This window comes from Sus scrofa, chromosome 9 (genome assembly GCF_054392235.1).
Source record: "Sus scrofa isolate SSC_HxYL_T2T_F1_AM1 chromosome 9, Sscrofa_HxYL_maternal_Yorkshire_Landrace_v2.0, whole genome shotgun sequence".
NCBI lineage: Eukaryota > Metazoa > Chordata > Mammalia > Artiodactyla > Suidae > Sus > Sus scrofa.
The window spans coordinates 19,747,709-19,769,243 of record NC_139391.1 but is presented as its reverse complement, the minus strand read 5'-3'; the positions used below and the strand labels follow the sequence as shown (position 1 = coordinate 19,769,243).

At 46.1% G+C, this 21,535-nt stretch overlaps 1 protein-coding gene and 1 long non-coding RNA gene across 2 annotated transcripts in view; both read left to right on the top strand.

The window, feature by feature from the left end:
- LOC146399769 (uncharacterized) overlaps positions 1-4,908 on the top strand; it is a 35,123-nt gene extending 30,215 nt beyond the window's left edge. The window contains exon 6 of the long non-coding RNA XR_014814830.1: positions 4,707-4,908. This is a non-coding gene — a long non-coding RNA (uncharacterized LOC146399769). The remainder of the gene's footprint in view (positions 1-4,706) is intronic.
- LOC146399768 (uncharacterized) lies at positions 4,725-20,547 on the top strand. The gene is made up of 4 exons (XM_084978585.1): positions 4,725-4,908; positions 5,361-5,669; positions 7,239-7,320; positions 19,864-20,547. Exons 1-4 carry the CDS (start codon positions 4,725-4,727, stop codon positions 20,036-20,038), a joined length of 750 nt encoding a protein of 249 aa, XP_084834711.1. The 3' UTR covers positions 20,039-20,547.
- The last annotated feature ends 988 nt before the right edge of the window (positions 20,548-21,535 follow it).

The window sequence follows — 21,535 nt, the reverse complement described above, 5'->3', positions numbered from 1 at the left end:
ATTTTCTACTTTTTTATTGTGGTAAAATATAGATAACATAAAATATACTGTTTTAATCTTTTTTCTTTTTAGGGCCGCACCCACGGCGTATGGAAGTTCCCAGGCTAGGGGTCTAATCAGAGCTACCGCTGCCGGCGTACACCACAGCCACAGCAACAAGGGATCTGAGCCTCGTCTGTGAGCTACGCCACCACTCAGGGCAACACCGGATCCTTAACCCATGAGCAAGCCCAGGGATCGAACCCACATCCTCCTGGATCCTAGTCGGGTTTGTTACCACTGAGCCACAGCAGGAACTCCTTAACCATTTTTAACTGTACAGTTCTGTGACGTTAAGTGCATTCACACCGTTCTACAACTGCCACCATCATCCATCTCCAGAACTTTTTCAACATCCTACAGTGAAACTCTGTATCCAATAACTTGCTATTGCCCCTCCCCCTCGTCCCTGGAAAACACTATTCTGCTTTGTCTTTTCACATTTGACTATTCTAAGTATCTCCTATAATCGAAGGTCTTCTGTTTCTTGAAGTAGCGTTTGTTATTTAAAGAAATGTTTAAAGAATGTTTAAATGTTTAATGTTTAAAGAAACATTAGGAAAATTTGGGAGTTCCTGTTGTGGTGCCATGGAAATGAATCGGACTAGTATCCACGAGGATGCGGGTTGACCCCTGGCCTTGCTCAGTGGGTTAAGGATCTGGCATTGTCGTGAGCTGTGGTGTAGGTCGCAGATGTGGCTTGGATCCCGAGTTGCTGTGGCTGTGGTGTAGGCCGGCAGCTGCAGCTCCGCTTCGACCCCAAGCCTGGGAACCTCCGTGTGCCTCAGTTGTGGCCCTGAAAAGCAAAAAAAAAAAAAAAAAAAAGTTAGAAAATTTTTACTAAAAGAGATTTCTTAAAAGGATAATTAATGTCGGAATGCATATTGATACAGATGACAGGCACTGAAGTAATAAATTATGATTATTACACATATGCCTCTGAGGGAGGTGATCACCACAAAGCTTTTCCTTTACTTCTTATGAAGGAACTCTGAAAATATATACACATGAACATAAGTTAAGACATGACTGCATAAGGTCCCTGCTCATAAAGGTTAGAAATAGTGATGCTAGATGTTCCCTCGTGGTGTGGTGGCCTGAGGACCTGGCGTTGCTGCAGCTGTGGTGCAGGTTGCATTTGCAGCAGAGATTCAGTCCCTGGCCAGGGAATTTCCACATGCTGCTGTTGTGGCCAGTAAATAAATAAATACTGATGCCCAAATGTTCATGAATATCAGAGGTCTCTCTGGTATATAGATCCTTGGGTTTCGACCTTGGTGGTGTCACTAGTTTGCCATTTTTCTAGGCTTAGGACCTGATCCTCTCAAGCCCCTACTATCTTCATCTGTAAAATGCAGATGCTAATAGCTGCCCTTCCTACATCTTAGAGTTGAGGTGAAGCTCAGACAAGATAATCAAAGTGAAAGGGCTTTGAAAAGTACAAAGCCCCGTAGAAATGCATGACATTATTCAAGACTGTGGAGAGATTGCTAATACAATTTGATTCAAGGCCAAAATTTTGTACTTCCCAAAGTTAAAGAGATATTCAGTCATTGGAAATTACTTAGAAAACCAAATTCCTGCTGCGGCCACCCAGTACTAAGACTGAATTATGTTCTAAATGGTGTACATTTGATACCTCCTGCTGCACGTCATCTACCCACATAACCCCACTAGATGTAATTATACAGCATTTCACCATTTCTTCAATTTTGGGTGGGTAAGAAGTTATAAATCCACATAGCTTAAAGACAAACTCATATCTTTGCTAGAAAGTTTTGTTTTCTGTTTTGTCTTGTTTTGTTTTACTTTCCATGGTGGCAACGGTGCTGCTTTCTGTAATGTGTCTACCATGGGATGCAACTTAACAAGCATTAATTGAATGCTTATGATGTACAGTCATTTGGGGTAGAGATGGGAATAGGGGCAGGGGGGAGGTCGTGAGAAGAAACACAAAGAGAAAAAAACGGGTCCCTGAATTGGGTGAGCTTTCAAGTTGGTGGGGAGTACCATATCCTGGGATAACTAACCACAAAGACACAATGAAATCAATGCCAAGGAAGGGCTTAAGGAATACATCCGGGGGTTGGAGACATTTAAAGGATTGACTGACTCATTCAACCCAGGAGGGCAGAATCTGGTGACATTTGCCCCTGGTCCTGATGCCTTGGATCAGAAACAGAGCTGAGGATGTCCCAAACCTGCAGGGATCACACCTAACCAGCTCACAAATAAATAGGTACTTACTAACTGGCCTGAGAAAACTAAAGACCTTGGCAAAGTCGCGGCTGGGTGGTGTTGGGGTAAAATCCCAGATTCCCATTTGAAAGCATGAGCCTTTGGTATCGCACCATCCCAGGGGGCCAGCTCAGGGTATACAGTTCTGCAAACAATACTCCATTTAATTTCAGTTCCATAGAATTGCAAGAATTTTATCTTTGTTCAAACAGAGGTGCCAAATTTAAATAACCCACGCCCAGCTGGAAAATACCCAGGCCCACGCTCCACCCATAGGTTTCTAAGCTCACTTCTGCTCCTGTCCCAGTCAGTTTTCACAGATCCAGCACCAACGTCTATGTTTAGGTGTAGTTTTTTGGGCGGAGGGGATTACGCTTCCCCTTCCAACGCATTACTGTTACTTTTCTCTTTTCTCAAAGTACAAGACCTCTCTTCTAACCATTGTCACATGATTAGCTTACATTTACGGAGAGCTTACCTTGGGCCAGGCAATGTGCTATGCATGTTATAGCATCTCCCTTACATGGGACAGGTAATATTACCATTTCTATTTTTCGGAAGAGGAGCAGAGACAGAAAGAGGTTATGTGACTTGTCCAAAGTCACCTGGCTGAGAATTCCCATCATGGCTCAGTGGAAACGAATCTGACTAACATCCATGAGGATGCAAGTTCGATCCCTAGCCTCACTCAGTGGGCTAAGGATCTGGCGTTGCTGTGGGCTGTGGTGTAGGTTGCAGATGCGGCTCAGATCCCCCGTTGCTGTGGCTGTGGCCTAGGGCAGTGGCTACAGCCATGATTCTACCCCTAGCCTGGGAACCTCCATATTCATGGGTACGACCCTAAAAAGGCAAAAAACAAACAAACCCCAAACCCCCCAAACCCCAACAAAGTCACCTGGCCGGTTTAGTGGTGGAGCCCAGTGGAGTCAGTACCTGCACATGTAACCACTGCACTGCATGATCCCTACCCCCTTCTCTTTCTCTTTGATATCAATAGAGAATTCTGTGAAATTTTAGTGTCACTTATATGTAAACCATTTTGAAGAGTGACATTCCATAGGTTAAGAGGAATCGGCCACCTTTGACTTGCTCTGATGGTGTTAACTAAGGCTTATTCAGTACTCTATGTGCAAGGCATTCTGCTAAACACATGCACTTTCTCATTTTAACCTTCCCAGTGGCCTTCGAGCATTATTATCATGTCTTTAACAGATGAATAAACTGAGGTACAGAGAGAGGTTAGGAAACTGGGCTCAGGTCCTCTTAGAAAATGGTGGGGCCAGTAATTGAATCTTGGTCATTTGACATTAGAGCTCTAGCTTTTCGCCTCAGTGATACTCTTTAGATGAGTTGAGGATCCTTGGCAAGACCCTCCCTCAAAGTTTCCCCCCCTTTCCTGCCCCAGAGCCTGAACTGAGAATCCTTACACCCTCCCGAGTGGTTGGGAGTTGCTGTTTGTTACCTGGGAAGGAGTGGCGCTGGGTGTAGCCAGCATCCGGTTGCTTCTGGTTACCTGTACCAGGTAATGCAAGGCAACCACAGGGGGCAAGACCCAATGCTGGCTCTCCTCCAGGCTGGAGAGGGGCAGGAAGGTGATAAACAAGGCAGGTGCAACTGACGCTGAAATTGAGGTACCAAAAGCAAATGAGGTCATGCCACTCCTCTGCTTAAAATCTTTCCCCAGCAATCATCACTGACAGGATGACCACAGCCCACTCTCTCAGCAAGGCAGGCACTGTTACTCCTCCTGCATCTGGCTGACTTCCTCCTTAGCTTCATTTTTTTTTTTTTTGCCATTTCTTGGGCTGCTCCCCGTGGCATGTGGAGGTTCCCAGGCTAGGAGTCGAATTGGAGCTGTAGCTGCCAGCCTACGCCAGGGCCACAGCAACGCAAGATCCAAGCTGCTGTCTGCCACCTCCACCACAGTTCACGGCAACACCGGATCCTGAACCCACTGCGCAAGGCCAGGGATCAAACCTGCAACCTCATGGTTCCTAGTTGGATTCGTTAACCACTGAGCCATCACGGGAACTCCCTCCTCCTTAGCTTCATCTCTGCCTCCCTGTCACACACCCTGTAGGCATCTCTATGTCTTGGCCTGCCTCTCTGCACTCACTGTCCTCTGCTGCTTCCATTGGACCTAAGTTACAGCGCTCCCTCAAGACTTACCTTGGTCATATCTGTATTTAAGCTTTTATTGCCCTCCTCTGCCCAGTGGATGTGACTCTATAACCCTTTGCACACCTATTATAACAGTTATTACCCTGAATTGAAATTGTTGGCAAATTTGTCTCTTCAAAGGCAAGGCAAGGGCTTAATCCTCTTTTGCATCTGGAGTCTCACCCAGCACTGGGACACACTAGGCTCTCAAAGCTTGGGTCAAAGGCAAAATGTGCACATTAACCTAATGCAAAGTTTCCTGTTGGCAGTCCTGCACCCAGCGCTGAATGAGGCCGTCGGGGATCAGCATTTGGAAGTTTGGGAGAAGGAAGATCTTCGGAACCATCCTAGACAGACCTGGACTACCCTCAGCTGCATGTTCAACAGTACATTGGGGAGAAGAGGAGGACGCAGAAGGCCTTCAAGTTCACAACAAATTTCGGAAGTTTGCCTGGGCTAGCTCCATCATGGGTAACTTTTTAAACTGGCCATGATACAATATTGCATTTATAGGTGTGCCTGCCTCCCCCCCAGCCAGCACCTTCCAGCAGTGTCCCAGCGCACATCCATTAGGTGGCTCAGGCCGTACGCATTGCTCTCACCGTTTGTCCCAGTATTATTGTATTAGTTTTAAATCAGCTCATTTAATCCTTTCAACGCCTGTGAAGTATTTTTATTTCTTTTACTCTCGAGGAAACTGAGGCCCCGGAGCGGTGAGAGCATCTGGCCCTGGTCCCTGTGCTGCGTACCACTCCGCGCCCCTTTCCTGGGAGCCTGGGCGGACCGGGCTCTCTGAGGGGCGGGGCTCCCGAGCTCCGCGCTCTCGGGCTCCGAGGACCCTTAAAGCACAGTGGCCAAAAAATAAGGGCTGCGTTTTTAATCCTCACAGTGAAAAAGTTGTTTCGAGGTGAGGTACGCTTGAGAGGGAGGCCAAGACGGGGCGTCCAGGGGGAAGAAGAAACAGGAGGCGGCGGAGAGGGGGCTGGAGCCCACGGGCGCGGGGGCCGGGCCGGGGCGGGGCGCGGGGCCGGGCGGGCTGCGGGCGCAGAGCCATTGGCCCGCAGATCGGAGCGGCCCCAGCGCGCCCGCCCGCAGCCCGTGGGGAAGCCTGCACGCGCCGCCCATCGCTGACAGCGGCCCGCGGCACCTGGAGCGCCGCGCTAGCGAGCCGCCCAGAGCCGCCAGCACCCCGCCGGGGGAGAGGAGGCTCGCAGCTCCCAGTCCCGAGGAAGGTAATGCTTCGCGCCCGGGGTTGCGGGGTTTGCACCACCCGGCCGGAGTCTGCGGCCAAGAGGACGCGGGAGGCGGCGAGACGCGCTCCCTGCCCGGCTGCGACTCACAGCAGCGCGCCCGGATCCAGCCTCAACTAATCCGCCCCCTCGCTGTGTTACCTCGGGCAACTTTGTTTCCCTTTCTGGGACTGTGCGTCCTCCTCTCTTCAAGGAGGAAGTTGCTGTTGAATGATGCTTTTTGGTCTTCTGCGTTCTAAAATGTAACTTTCTTGGGCACCCGGGCAAGCTCCCTTTCTCGGTTTCTCTCTCCCTGAAGAGCCACCTCCGCTGCCCGGGGGGGCCGAGTCTCCAGGAAGCCGAGGTGCTCGGGTGGGCTGGGGTTCTGTGTCCCCTTTCCTAGGGCTTCTGAGGACTGACCCTGGGCGTGCGCCTGGCTGCCTGACTTGCAGCGTAACTGCCCCTAGATTGCTCAGGTGAAGTAAGGTAGGGCGTTAGGACCCATCTACAGGTAGGGGCTGGAGGCTGCTGATTTCTTCTTGGAAAATAAGCAGATTTGTTTTGGAATTCTCTTCCTACACGCAGACCTTGTCCTGCGATGGGTTACAAGTCATAGAAATGGGCTTTATCATCTTGCAGCGTGGAAAACCAACTGCTTCATCAGCAGACGTGAGGCTCTCCCAGCGTGTAGGAAGTGGGCCTCTCTCTCAGCACCCATCCTCCCTCTTCCCCTTCCCCCCTCCTCCCTTCATACGTCCCCTTTGACTTTGAGGGGCTCCACTTCCTGTCTGAATGAAAAGTTCTCATTTTCGTTTAGTGCTGGTTTGTGACTGAGGCTCTGGGCTCTGGGTTGAGATGGAAGCCCAGATAAGAACAGGCCATGAATCACACTGTCCGCCTCCAGCCGGCAGCGATGTGCGGAGGAAGCCCGGTGAGGCTTTGGACACAGACACACTGGAAGGTGGGATGGATTCACACTGCTGTCCAGCTTCCTGTCCCCTTCCTGGCAGCCATTCCCAGCTAGGCAGCCAGCTGTCCGTTGGATGGAGCAGCCAAATGGAGAAGGATGGTTCAAGAAGCAGAGGACTTTGCTGGGTTTCGGTGGAAGGTCTCTGGCAATTCTATCCCCTCACTTTGCCTCAGCCCTGGAGTTCTTCGGGCCCTTAATGGGGTATCCAGGTGCAGTCAGATTCCAGGGCCCATCCAGAGCATGGGGTAGGGGGCAGGGCAGGAGCAGTATTGATTTGGGGGAGGCAGACACTCTTCTCTGCGCGTGACATGTCCTTTATTCTAACAAAAGCACACGAGGGCTGGTCTTACTGTCATCTACCCTGTTTAACAAAGGAGACTCTGAGGCTCAGAAAGATTGCCTCCCTTAGTCATGGAGGTGGTAGGTAGCACAGCTGAGATTCAGATCGTCTCTCTGATGCTAAAAACGTGTGTTCTCTTCACTTCTTTGGTGTGCCTTGAGTAAGGCAGGTTGGACTAGTAACAGCAAAAATGACTGAGTTCTCATGAGGTGTCAGACACCACTCAAAGCATTTGAGACGTGTTATGTCATTTGCTTTGCAGGCGTTTCAGGTTGTTTTGCTGGAGATCAGCGATGCCTTAGCCTCCTGTTCCAGAACGCCTGCCTGATCCCACCCAGCTGCTGGTGAGTGGGTGGGGCAGGGGCCCTGTTTGCTTTATCCTAGAGGTGGCTTGAGGGCTAGTGAAAGATTGATTGTCCGCAGCTGATCCGTTAGACCTGACCGTTGGCTTGTGAATGATCCCACTGTCCCCGCAGAGGCCTTTCTCAGGCTTCGCTTAATAAGCATTTGTGGAATGAATGAATTAGCACCTTGTGCAGTGATCTGCTCTCCTGCAGAAATATGAGGCGGGGCCCCCCCCCCCGGGGGGCAGCCTGAACCCCACCATCCTCCAAACCCAGGATGCCAGGCCAGACATTTGTCCCCCCAGGCAAGGAGGCCCCCGTGCGCTTACATATTTCCCTGGTAATATATTAGCTGGCACCTGTTTTATAAAGGAGTTTTAAAGATAATAGATGAAGACAAATTTGACTTTAAAAAAAAATAACAAGGGAGAGTGACATAGTATTAATGACATTTAAGCTGTCTCAAAAGAGGAGACACTAAGAGGGTGCTATTTGCCTTAGGACTTCCCAGACTTCTCCATAAAGGGTCTCCAGTAGCAAATAAGCCTGACCAGTGCCCCTGGGGGTGATGGTATAGTTCACACTGGCCCCAGCAAGCTTGCAAATTTTTTTTAAGGATTTTTGCAGGTTTTTTTTCATTTGATTTTATATGTCCATCAATTTTTTAAAATAAATATTTATATATAGTCTTCCCCCCAAAATTAGTATTCTGGCATATTGCTTTATATTCTTGGGGGCTGAGTGTTCCCAAATAGCGAAGCAGGGCAAAGGTTCTGGTCTGGGGGCTTAGAGTGTTGTTTGCATTTTCTATTCATGTGATTCACAACAAGAGAGTGTCCCAACCTCCTGTGGTGAGAACCCCTTTTCCCATGTTTTAGAATGAAGAATGTATTTAGGAAATAAAAACAATCATTATTGTTTGTTTCCCCTCCCCCCCGACATATTAAGATAAAATTAACATGTAGCATTGCGTAAGTCTAAGGTGTACACGTGATGATTTTATATGTGTATATATTGCTACTGTATTTTCGGTAGTGAGGAGGTTTAAGATTTACTGTCTTAGCAACTTTGAGTATGTACTGCAGTGTTGTTAACTGTGGTTATAATGCTGCGTGTTAGATCCTCGGAATGTGTTCATCTTATAACTACACTCTTAGACCCACATCTCCCCATTTCCCCCACTCCCCAGCCTCTGGCAACCATCGTTCTACTCTGTTTCTAGGAGTTTTGTTTTTTTAGATTCCACATATAAGTGAGATCGTTAGTGTTTATTTTCTTTCTTTCTTTTTTTTTTTTTTAGTTGTATAATGATCATAACAATCTGATTTCACAGGATTTCCATCCCACAGCCCAAGCACATCCCCCCACCCCCTGTTTATTTTCTTTTTTGTCTTTTGAGGGCCACACCCGTGGTATGTGGAGGTTCCCAGGCTAAGGGTCTAATCAGAGCTGTTGCTGCCAGCCTATGCCAGAGCCACAGCAGCGCCAGATTGAGCCACATTTGCGACCTACACCACAGCTCAGGGCACCACTGGATCCTTAACCCACTGAGTGAGGCCAGGGATCGAACCTGCAACCTCATGGTTCCTAGTAGGATTCGTTTCTGCTGAGCCACGATGGGAACTCCTATTGTTTGTTTTCTTATCACCCGAACTAGACATATTCGCTGTAGAAAAAGATAAAATACAGACTGGCATAATAATAATAATAATAATAATAATATCTATGCTCAGAATAACTAATGCAAAACTTGGGATATAGCCTTCCAAATCTTTTTATATATATATATGTATATATATAAAGTTTATTTTTTATTATAGCATTTTTTTACATAATGTTTTATTTTTTTTTCATGATAGCTGGTTTCTCTCTTTTTTTTTTTTATGAACAAATGAATATAGACTGTACTTTTGATTGTGTAACTGTCAGAGCCATCTCAGGTTGTTTTTTAAAGAATGTAGAGAGTAAACTATAAATAATTAAAAACATCATAAAGGTTAATCCTGTCTGTGAGCCCCAGTGTTCACCCCCTGTACTTCCCCTGTCTCATTTAGTTTCTGACAGAAGAAAGTGTCGGCAGTGGGGCTGCTGTTGATGTTATCGGGTGGAGCTGTGCTCCTTGTTAAGTGATGCAAGTATCTTAAATGTCTCTGATGTAACAAAAAAGGTAGCTTTTTTTTTCCCCCCAGTGTTGTTGATGTGCAAAATGTCAGCAGAAAATTCGAAAGCTAAATTGCACAGTGAGGAGGAGAGAGCCTCAGATAAGATCATTTGCTCCAGCCTTTGCATTTTATTACTCGTGTGGCTTGGGTAGCTTCTCTGAACTGCATTTCCTTTCCACAGATTGGGAATAAGGACATCTACTTGATTTTTCCTTGCCTGAGTGACTAGGAGCACCAAGTGTTAGGTGTTATTGTTTGATTCTTGAATGGCATGTTCATGTGTAGGCAATTAAAAAAAATTAAATGTGGGAGTTCGAGTCGTGGCTCAGTGGTTAACGAATCTGACCGGGAACCGTGAGATTTTGGGTTCGATCCCTGGCCTTGCTGAGTGAGTTAAGGATCTGGCGTTGCCATGAGCTGTGGTGTAGGTTGTAGACGCAGCTCGGATCCCACATTGCTGTGGCATAGGCTGGCAGCTACAGCTCCGATTTGTTCCCTAGCCTGGGAATCTCCATATGCTGCGGGTGCGGCCATAGAAAAGACAAAAAAGACCAAAAATAAATAAATAAATACATAAAAAATTTAAAAATAAAAAATAAATGTAGAAAGAGCAAAAGCATTGTCCGTCTTTATAAAAAGCTGGAATTGAACTCTGGGGCTTAACATTAGCAGGATTTAATTATGTTGCAAATGCTGTATTGAACCCTGTCCTAAGTCGTCTTCAAAGAATACAGGATTCCTCAGTGGCTAGCACCTCACCATCTTCACCACAATCCTAAACAGAAGAAAACAGAAAATAGCCCCATTTCGCGGAATAAAAACAGACTTGCCATTCAAAGGAGCTCTTCAGTTGCGCAGGGAGTCCCAGAGCTCCTGAGGGCTGTCTCTAGTTGCCTGAATCAAGGCAGAGGCAGAGGTGTGCTGTGCTGGGAGGAAGCTGAGAGCAGCTGGAAAGGTGGGTACCTGGGGGCAGCAGCCAGCAGTGCTGCACGGGCTCCTCCCAGGCCCGCCCCCAGCTCCTGCCGCGCTGGGAGACAGGGGAGGAGACAGGTGGCTTGGCTTTTTCTCCTGCCTCACAGAGAACTCTGAGACCTGGGTTTGGTCTTAGCTTCTCCCTGAGCCTTTTTTGTTTTAAATCTATAAAATGAGGGAGTTGGACTGGATGAAGTACTTTCCAGTCTTAAAAATCTGTGATTGTGGGTTCGTTTCCATTCACATTCGCCCAGCTAGAAGTTTGGGAATTACTGCATCCGGATGAATCAGGTGTCCAAAAATGTTCCCCCGTCTCTGTTGTTTTTGGTGCCCCCTCGTGATGTTCTGAGGGTCTCCCCAGCTGACTGCCCTCATGCAGAACACATGATCCACGGGTCATTGAGGGGAGAGTTGTCTCTGCTCATCTGGTTGTTACTCTGAATCTAGAACCGCAGCTTTAGGAAGGAGAACTGCTTTGGGGCTCCTTTTGGGGAGGTTGGTTGACAGAGGAATACTGAAAGCAGGTTATTTATGTGAATATGTGTGCATTAAGTACTCCCTTCTGAAATCACTAAATACAGTATTTTCCTTAGCGCCCACTGGCTCTATGGCCCTGTGCTAGGGCTTTTATAGAATGTGGGAGAAGCACACCCTTGAGTGGTTCACAGCAATAGGGGCCAAGAGGTGGGGGAGAGGAGAGAGCACCAGGTGTGGGTGGAATACCATGGAGATGAAGAGACCCATGTGGCAAAAGATTGAGCCCCTAAGGGCTTAGAATCTCTGGTTTAATTCTGCGTCCAATTGCCTGGTACTCACTGAGAACTTAGTATTTTTAATGACTTGATAATTGAACACATGAAGACTCAATGAATCAATCTTCTAAAATGGTCTTTGCTCAAATGTGGTGCAATGATCCTCAGGTGGTTGCAGTGACCTTTAGTTACCACTCGCAAAAACACCTGGAGATTAAAGAAGGCCACCATAAAAGCATTTCCTAGTGTCATGCTTTCTAGACATTTTGCAGCCACTGGTAGAAACAGATTTGGTTTATTATTCCTAGCTATGTCTTCTCTCTATAAATGCACCAAGAAATACTTGAGAAGGGGGTATAAGGCCTAGTAAACAATTGCACAGATTTGCATTGTGAGTTGGAGAAAGGCATTGCTTAACTTCTGGCTGAACAGACATTCTTTTTTCCCTTGCAAAGCATTGTTTTACTGTAACTCCTGGTGTAACTGACACCACTGGCTTCTGATTAGACAGATGTGTTTTGTGCCACCATTACTCATGGCCACAGGCGCCCGGGCTCTCTTGCCACTGGCTGAGTCAGTTGATTAAAACACAGGGCTCTGAGGCTGAGGGCATGGGCTGGATCCGAGGCCAAGCCAAGGCGCTCAGTCAGATCCAGGCCTCCACCACTCTCTCCCCTCTGTCAGCCATCTGCACTGAGAGGAAGACGGCAGTGGGGTGTGTTAGAGTCTTTAGCGCAGAATCTTCACCAGTGTTGGTTTTAGACTAATCCCATTTGAGTTTTAGAAGTAAAGGGCCTGGGTTTTCAGTTTAATTCTTTGTTTCTTTATAGGAGTTCTAGGGTGATTCTAGGTCTGCCACCTTGGGACAGGTTGAGGGGTGGCATCCTGAGACCTTAGCTGTCCCCCAGTTCTGCAGCCGTCACTGTAGCATATCCTTTCCTCAGTGTGTCTGCAAAATGGGGATGATTGGACGTGCCTCACAAAGTTGTGCAGAGAGTCAAATGAGGTCATAGATTTAATGATTATCTATTTAATGTGGTGGGCTGATGCCCAGGTGAAAAACTTGCCTTTTATTTTGGAGACAGCAGAAACTAAGGGAGGTGTCTCAATACTATTTGCGAAATAACTAGGCTTTAGAACAGTAGCAGTGCCCAAACTATGGAAGGTAGATTCGAGGTTGATTGGACTTGTGAGTATAGATAATATATTTTAAAGCTTTTTGGAAAAGGTACTTGTGGAGGTGAGCTGCTATTCGAGATATCTGTAGGAAGGAACATATGTGTTGGAAAATGGTGACTCCATATACTGATCGATGAACTAGACCACATTGGAAATAAATGATCCCACAAGGATTCATACGCCCTGCCATGGAGCTGGGTGTGTTTACTTTTGTGTAAGGACCCAGAATGTGTGCTTTTGGCAGAATGATTAAAGCATAAAAAAATGTTCAAGACCCCTTTCCATAGCTCCAGAATTGAAATTCGGGAAATTGTTGACACCCAGTCCTTGCTGAGTTTGGCTGGGGCTTTGCAGAATTGCTTGTGCTCAGCAGACACTGCTGTGGTTAGTCATCTCTGAGTTTCCTGGGTGGGGGAGGAGTGGTGGTGGTGGTGGTGCGGGGGCGGGCACAAAACTCTCATCTGTGGGCAAATTGCAAGAAACCAAGCGGCCCTTTTCCCCAAGCCATCAGCGTCAGACACAAGTGTGTGTTTGTATGTTTCTAGGTCTGTGTTTATGTTTCCCCAAGTGTTGTTGCTTTATCCAGACCAGAGGGAAGACCTACGTACACCCAGAGGTTCCTTGGGGAAGGGCCTCTGGGGAGATCAACCTTGGTTACTGGAGGTACCTGGAGATGGAGAGGATTGCCTGCTTCTCCATGTGAACGGGGTGGTGGCCTGGAGCCAAGGGTGTGGAGGAGATGTGGCTCCACCTGTCAGAATCTTCCGGGAACAGATGTTGGTGGAACAGAGCACAGGTGTTTGCTTGGAGTGTGAGGAACTAGGGATGGAGCGGATGTGCTCGCTTTTTCCCTTCTCGGGTGGCCTCTGCCCAAGGTCGCCCTTTGAGTTGGCAGGAACCAGAGGCAGGTCTTGGGCTGACAGCTGCGGCGCAGGGAACAAGATGTACCCTTCAAACTCCTGGAGGCACCTCACCTTGGGCTTTTGGAAAACAAGAACTTTGAACCTGTCTTTCTTCTTGTGAGAAGCCCCAGATCCTTCTCACTGGGTTAATCAAACCGAGGAGGAATCCTTTGATAGATGGATGGAGGTCTCCTTTGAGACCAAAGGCATCAAGACAGATGAGCTGTGGGTGGGAACGGTCAGTGCTTGGGTTCTTGGTTTGATATTTAAGTACTGTGTCGTTGGTTGATCTTTGGTGAAGTTTTGTTGCTACTCTTTTAAAACTATTATTAAGCAGTGAACGTTTGTTGGTAAAGGGGCAGCATGCTCTGGATGGAAGAATATCAGGCTTAGATAAGCGTTAGTTCATTCAACACATACTCACTGAGTTTTCACTATGTGCCAGAAATTTTTTAGGCTCAGAGTCCAATGGGGGAAGCAAGACATCTATAATTAATTACATGCACGGGGGTAGTGAGAGGGCAGGGGAAGAAGTGACACCTGGGAGGAGACTTGAGGAATGAATAGAGATCAGAGAGAGGGGCAGGAAATAGTGTGGCAGGCACAGTTTTATATTCAAGGCAAGGCTGGCCGGCACTGAGGCCAGAGAGGTAGAGAGAGGGCTGAGCATGGAGAGCTTTGCACATCTCATTAAAGAGACTGGACTTTTTAAAATCTTAGCTTGTATTCTGTACTGTGGGAAAGTTGGCCAAGTACTTCCTCTCTGAGCCTCAGTTTCTTAATTAGTAATCCGGCGATGATAGTGATTGCCTGGTTTTATCTTATGGCATCATCAAATGAGACTCAAATAAAATGATGCTAATAACGGCTAACAAGTATTGAACACTGATGTGCCAGACTTTGCATTAAGCTCTTTACATGGATTAATTCACTGAGTCCTCACCACAACTTTATGAGATGGGTACTATTATTAAGCCCATTTTTATAGATGAGAAATCCGAGGCATAGAGGTTAAGTAACTTGTCTCAGATCGTAAGGCTGAAACATGGTGGAGTTAGGATTTGAACTGGGGCGTTCTGGCCACAGAGTGCTTCGCAGTAGTGTGTGTGCTTGTGTTACTGGTGCTGTCTCCTGAGCTTAAGAGCCTAGTTATGTTTGCTTGAAGCAGAAGAGATGGACAGCGGTGGACCTACCATGTGTAGTGTTTGGCTTCTCCACTGCTGCAGCTGAGCCTCTAAGCTGATTTCGTCCACATTCGCAGTTCTCGCCATCACCTCCTTCCTTCCTCCTTATGTCCATCGGAGTTGTAGACACATCCACTGAAGTTTCTGCCCTGCTGTTAGTTTTTACCTTTAACATGCTGTCCTTTTAGGCATTCCTGCCGTTTAACTTGATTTAAGGACTTTGAGTCTTGTTTATTCCTGCATTTCCTGAGGAGCACTGACGTCACAGCTTCCTTCTCAGTGTGGTACCCCAAAGACACACTTCACCTCTTCTGCACCTTCCAGCCCTCTTTGCTTTGGTGAGGTCTGCTGCAAAGCTCTGGTCCTTTTGACTCTACTGTCTCCTCTCCTTCATTCCGGCTAAAATAACCTGTTTAAAAAAGTAAACAAACCAACCAACCAGGGAGTTCCCATTGTGGTGCAGTTGAAATGAATCTGACTAGGATCCAGGAGGATGTGGGTTCCATCCCTGGCCTTGCTCAGTGGGTTAAGGATCCGGTGTTGCCATGAGCTGTGGTGTGGGTTACAGATGCAGCTCAGATCCAGCGTTGCTGTGGCTGTGGTGTAAGCCGGCAGCTACAGCTCCCATTAGACCCCTAGCCTGGGAACTTCCATATTCTGAGTGTGCGGCCCTAAAAACACAGTCTCTTTAATTTGACATTTGAGACCTGTATTTTTGACTCTTATCTCTCCCCACTATGCACCCAGTCCTGTAGACCAGCCACATTCCCCTTTCCTTGTAGCAGCCTCTGTGCATCATCATTCATGTGGCTTCCTGCCTGGGCTTGGAATGGTACTTTCATTCCCCTTCTTAAGCTCTTCCCTGCCCCATCACTTAATTCAAATCTTCCCTGTCCTAAAAACTGCAACTCCATGGTAACTCTTACCCACGTCTTCCGGGTTCATCACAGCAGGAAGTTTCGTCTTCCTTCTCCAACTGGTTTAGCCTTTGGCTTATATCTCTTTTATGGTTGTCATGGCATAGCGCCTCGTGTTGGTGCTCTGTGTGTACTTAGCTTATCTTCCCTAGTGGTCTGATGTTTCTTAGAGGGCGGGGACTTACTGTTACTTCCTTAATGCCTGGAGCCCAGCAGACTGACACGGTACAAACATGCCGAATGAATACATTTTGAAGCACTGAGTTACATTCAGTCTTTTTTTTTTTTTTTTTTTAAAAAAAGAATTTTAGGAGTTCCTGCTGTGGGGCAGTGGGTTAAGAATCCCACCGCAGTGGCTCGGGTTGCTGTAGAGGCATGGCTTTGATCCCCAGCTGAACATGGTGGGTTGAAGGATCTGGCATTGCCTCAGCTGGTGCAGCTGTGGCGCAGCCGTGACTTGGATTCAATCCCTGGCCTGGGAACTTCCACATGCTTCGTTTTTGTTGTTGTTGTTTGTTTCGTATATGCAGAAGAGAATTAATACAGCAAGCCCGAGACTGCTTGTCCTTAGAAACGCCTCCTTGCAAGGTTGGTCCTTCATTGGCATCTGGGAACTTGGATTTCAGAAGGGTTCCCACCACTCTAAACGATACCAGTAGCTCACTGTACCTCGCCTCTCTGTGCAAACCATGCAGTTTATGCTGAGCACCTGCTTTCCTTCTGGGAGTCTGAAATCTAGGTATATGCCAGGCAGGGGGTATCTGCATGACCAGTCCCCAGTAAAAACTCTGGGCGCCAAATCTCTAATGAGCTTCCCTGCTTGTTAATATTTCACACATGTGGTTACAACTTGTTGAGTGTGTTGCTCAGCTGAGATAGGCCTCTTGGAAGCTCGTTCTTGGTTTTCCCCAGACTGCACCCCATCTACCCTTTTTTCTTGCTGATTTTGCTCTGTATACTTTCATTTAATAAATCATGGCTATGAGTATGATTATATGCCATCCTGTGAGCCCTCCCAATGAACCATCAAAAGCCTGGGCCTGGGGAGTTCCCTGGTGGTCCAGTGGTTAGGATTTGGTGCTTTCACAGCTGCAACCCAGGTTCAATCCCTGGGTCTTGGAACTGAGTTCCCACATCAAGCCACTACATGCTGTCTCCCAGCTCCCCCACCCCCCTGGCCACCGACGAAGGGCAATACACAAGCACAGAACATGCTTAGAAGCCAGCATCACCAGGGAACTCTTCTCTGAAACTTCCAGCTCAGCACCTGAAGACACAACTTCTCGAAACTTAGCATTTACTGAGGCCCAGGTAAGATTCAGCCACTTTAGAAGAGCTGACATAATGGTTATTATTCTATGAAGTCATGCCATTGTGTTCGGGCAGTGCAATGGGAGGGAGGGGAGCGGAAAAAAAAAGTACTGACTTAGGAGTCAGACGTAGGCTTGAATTCCAGGGTTGCCACTTAATAGTTGTGTGACTCTGGACAAATACTTCACGTCGCTTAAGTTTCATTTTCCTTATCGACATTGTACAGCTTAAAGATCCTCTGGGGACCTTTGTGAGGATGAAAGGTGACAGTTCATGTTAAAAATCTAGCTGGTGTCCGACACAACAGAAACTCAGTATGTTGGATGCCCTGCACGCCCCTTGTTTTCAGGCAGGGAAGATGTCCCAAGGAACTCAACTCCTGATTTAGAGGAATAATGACAATGGCTGGCTCCCAGGCCAGTATTGCTCCTAGTTCTTCTAAGAGCCTTGTTTGATAACTAATATTTTTAAGACTTTGACAGACCTGACATGTTACGAAAAATCAAAGCCTTTTCCAATCGCAGGTCCTCAAGGAGATTTTATTTTCAGCAATCAAAAAGGCTTCAGCTTCTTCCTGCAGAGCACCATGTGTATTTCATGCCTACAGAATCTTAAGAATCAGGCTCTTCTCTGATAGAAGGACCAAGAACTTTCTGAAGTGTTAATAACTCTGAAGTCATAGCTTAAAGGAAAAAAAAAAAAAGGACTGGCTCTGCATTCGTGGTATTTCTTAACTTGCCCAGGGTCCCCTGTAAGTGGTCATTCTGAAACGTAAATGTAGATTCCAAAGAGCAGCCACTTAACCTCTCTTTAGATACTATAAAGGGAATGGGAAACATTTTCTCCCAACTTTTTTATTGTGGCAAAATACACATAGCATCTCTTGTTTTCACCTTTTCTGAATGTACAATGGCTTCAAACACATGCACAGTGTTGTGCAGCCAACACCATCCTCTCTCCCCATAATGCTTCTCATCTTATAAAACAAATTCTGTACCCATTAAACACTATTTCTCCATTCCGCCCTACTCCTAGCCTTTGGCCACTACTTTTGTTCTACTCTCTTGTCTCCCTGATTTGATTACTCCAAGTACCTCACGTTAAGTGGAAGCAAGCAGTAATTTTCTTTTTGCGACTGGCTTATTTCACTTAGCCTAATGTCCTCCTCAAAGACATATTACAGCCTATGTCAGAATTTCCTCCCCACCCCCCCACCACCTTTTTTTTTTTTTTTTTTTTTTTTTGCTTTTTAGGCCCGCGTCTCTGGCACATGAAGTTCCCAGGCTAGGGGTTGAACCGGAGCTGCAGCTGCTGGCCTACACCACAGCCACAGCCACACTGGATCCAAGCCACACCTGTGACCTACACCACAGCTCACTGCAATGCTGAGTCCTTAATGCACTGAGAGAGGCCAGGGGTTGAACCCACATCCTCACGGATATTAATTGGGTTCACAACCCTCTGAGCCACAACAGGAACTCCCTCCTTCCCTTCCAAGGCTCAGAAACAGCACATTTTGCTTAACCATTCGTCCATCAGTGGACGCTTGGATTGCTTCCCTGTTTTAGCTGTTACAAAAAGTGCTGCTATGAACATAGGTGTATAAATATCTGTTCGAGGCCCTGCTTTCAATTCTTTTGGGTGTATACCCGGAAGTGGAGTTGCTGGATCATATGGTAATTCTATTTTTAATTTTTTGCAAAACTCCCATGCTATTTTCTACTATACCATTTTGCACTTCCACCGGCTATGCATAAGGGTTCCAGTTTCTCCGTATCCTTACCAACATTTGTTGTTTTGGGGGTTTTTTTTTTTTGATAGTAGCCAGCCTAATGGATCTTAGGAAGTATCTCTTGGTTTTGATTTGCATTTCCCCAGGGATCACTAATGTGCCTTTTCATGTGCTTAATTGGCCGTTTAATGTATCTTCTTTGGAGAACCATCAAATCCAATGTCCAGTTTGTAATTTTTTTTTTCTGTTGAGTTTTATGAATTCTCAAAGTATGGGGATATTAACCCCTTATCAGATGTTTATGATTTTCAAATATATTCTTCCATTCTTTGGGTTACCTTTTTACTCTGTTGAGAGTATTTTGATGCATGAAATTTTAGCAGTTTTCATGAATTTCAATTAATTTTTTGTTGTTTCTTGCACCTTTGATATCATTGTTAAGAAATCATCACCAAGTCAATGTCATGAAGCTTTTGCCCTATGTTTTCTTCTAAGATTTTTTGTTTTAGGGCTTAGCTTTAGATTTCGGATCCCTTTTGAGTTAATTTTTGTGTATGGCCAAAAATTAAGGGTCCAGCTTCATTCTTTTGCATGTGGATATCCAGTTTTCCCAACATTATTTGTTGAAAAGACCTTCTTTTTTCCTTTGAATGGTCTCGGCACCCTTCTCAAAAGTCATTTGAGGGAAGTTAGGCATTTTATTTTTTTTAATTTTTTCTATTTAAAAAATAAAAAAAATATATTTTGGCTTTTTAGGGCCGCACTGATGGCATATGGAGGTTCTCAGGCTAGGAGTTGAATCGGAGCTGTAGCTGCTGGCCTACACCACAGCCACAGCCACAGCAACATGGGATCCAAGCCGTGTCTGTGACCTACACCACAGCTCACGGCAACTCCAAATTCTTAGCCCACTGAGCGAGGCCAGGGATAGAACCTGCAACTTCATGGTTTCTTGTTGGATTCGTTTCCGCCACAACAGGAACTCCAAACTAGGCATTTTAAAGTCCCTCGACTTCTTAGTATTTCTGTTTGCTTGTTTATTTTATTAAAAGTAAGGCACAGGTGGAAGGCTTCACTTCCCATAAATTCCTGGAGCAATTTCTGGAAATTCTGCTTTTCTTTTACTTTTATGTAAGCCTCAAACAATTATTTAAATTTTTATCAGAAAGAAATAAGAATTCATGTTCCGTCTTCTGGTATTTTATCCCCTAACATACTGTTATTATTTTTTTCTTCCCTCAAATACCAGGTAAAATACTAGAAATCAAGCTCAAACAAGCAGGAAGGACTTGATAAACTTTGGTTCCCTCACTGGGGGGCCAGTTCGTGGGGGGACATGATGCCTCCTGGGAATTTAGATTCCTGTGAGTTTTGTGATGGGAAGGTCAATTCTGTGACCATGACAACGTGCTTGTTTTCTTGTCTTTTACAGTTACATCTGCATATCCGAGTCTTTCGATGGAGCATGGGGGTTGAGGAACTGTGAGCTCTTTTCTCTAACTGGTTCTCTAACGTCATTAATTAAGGATGGCAAAACACTAACTTCTCCTTTTGACATGTTTCCACTTGTGCCGGACTTGTTTTTCGGACCACATAGTTATTTTTAATCAAATATTTTGTGGGGTTCATGCTTGCATTGAGGGAGCGCACCCACTGGAACAATGTGGAAGTCCAATTGTTTGCTGGATTCTAGCCACAGATTCTCCAACCTTTTTTTGGTCATAGGATTTTTCATTTGTGCAGAACTAAATAACCTGACAGCTGTTGGGCCCCAACCATGGAAATGCCTGTTGATTTGTCCTCTGGAACAATTTCCATGACAGAAAGTGTTGAGAGCAAGCCCTTGATTTTTAAGGACAGGTTTATAAAACATCAGTTAGGAGATATATCAGTTGACATTGCATGGATGTTTTCAAAATTTGATGTGGCTGAAACTTTTCTCCATGTCTGTCTCTTGGAGAAGGTTTATCATTCAAAATCCCGGGAGCAAACAAAGAAAACTGCTCATCTCTAAAACATGGAATTTGATTCCTAATAGTTCTCAACGTACTTTCTTCCTTGTAAGTATTTGTATTTTGTAATGAAGAAGAAAATGTAATAAAAGCTCTGAAACGGAGAACCTGGGCAGGTGGGGGAGCAGTTTATTAACAATTTGCTTTGATGATTTCTCCTCTTGTGAAATCATTTTGACTCTTGCGTTTATTGTTTCCAAAAGGGACTTGTTTGAGGAGGAAAGAAAACCCTTCTGGAGACTTCAAGGTAGTTAAAGTGACACATTTCATGAGAGCCCCATTCAGAGATGTTTTGCTTTAAATGGGCGAAAAAGTTAAGCCACAGGTAAAGAGGGAAGTCAGCAGCCCTGACTCTGACTTGGAAGAGGACACAGGAGGGCAAAGGACCTGTGACTGTCAGTGGCCTCCACTGTCCTGTCAGATAACCCTCTCTGAACTCTCCTGGAAGGGCTTGAGGGCACTTGATTGGTAGAGCTGAGGGTCACCCCAAATTTGAAGAGGCTAGAGGCTGCATTGGTGTCATATCTTCCCTGCTGAGTTGTGTCTTTTTCCGTGATTCAGAGCCTGAGCTACAGAGCAGTAGGCTTTTGCTGGAACAGACTGTACCCACCCCCATCCCATCTGACCTTGTTTATCTGGCTTCCTTTGACTCTTACTGGGACGTACCCCAATTTAGCCCGTAGTAATGATCTTTCCTATAGAATTCACCAGTTACATACTGTGTGTAGATTTGATCTCAGCCAGACTGTCAGCATGTCAGCGTTCTTAATCCCCTTCTCTTGTAGCTTTTGTATTCCTCTAACAGCCGGTAGAATTCCCAGGAAACGAGGTTGGGAGTTAAATGAGTTTTACTCAGTCTCATGAAACTGGCAAAGCAAACAACTCTTGCCGCATGTATTCCCTTATTTATGAGCTCCAAGTTTAGCTATATGACCTCACATGAGTTACTGCCAACATCTTGCCAGCCACACGACTTCATCTAGGACTTTGATTTAAGCCCAGAGGCGAGGGACTGAAGGGAGCAGGCATAAGAGTCTTCAAGTGCGTATTTGAAGAGCTGTTGTAGGCGAGCAGGAAAAGCGCTGTTTGCTG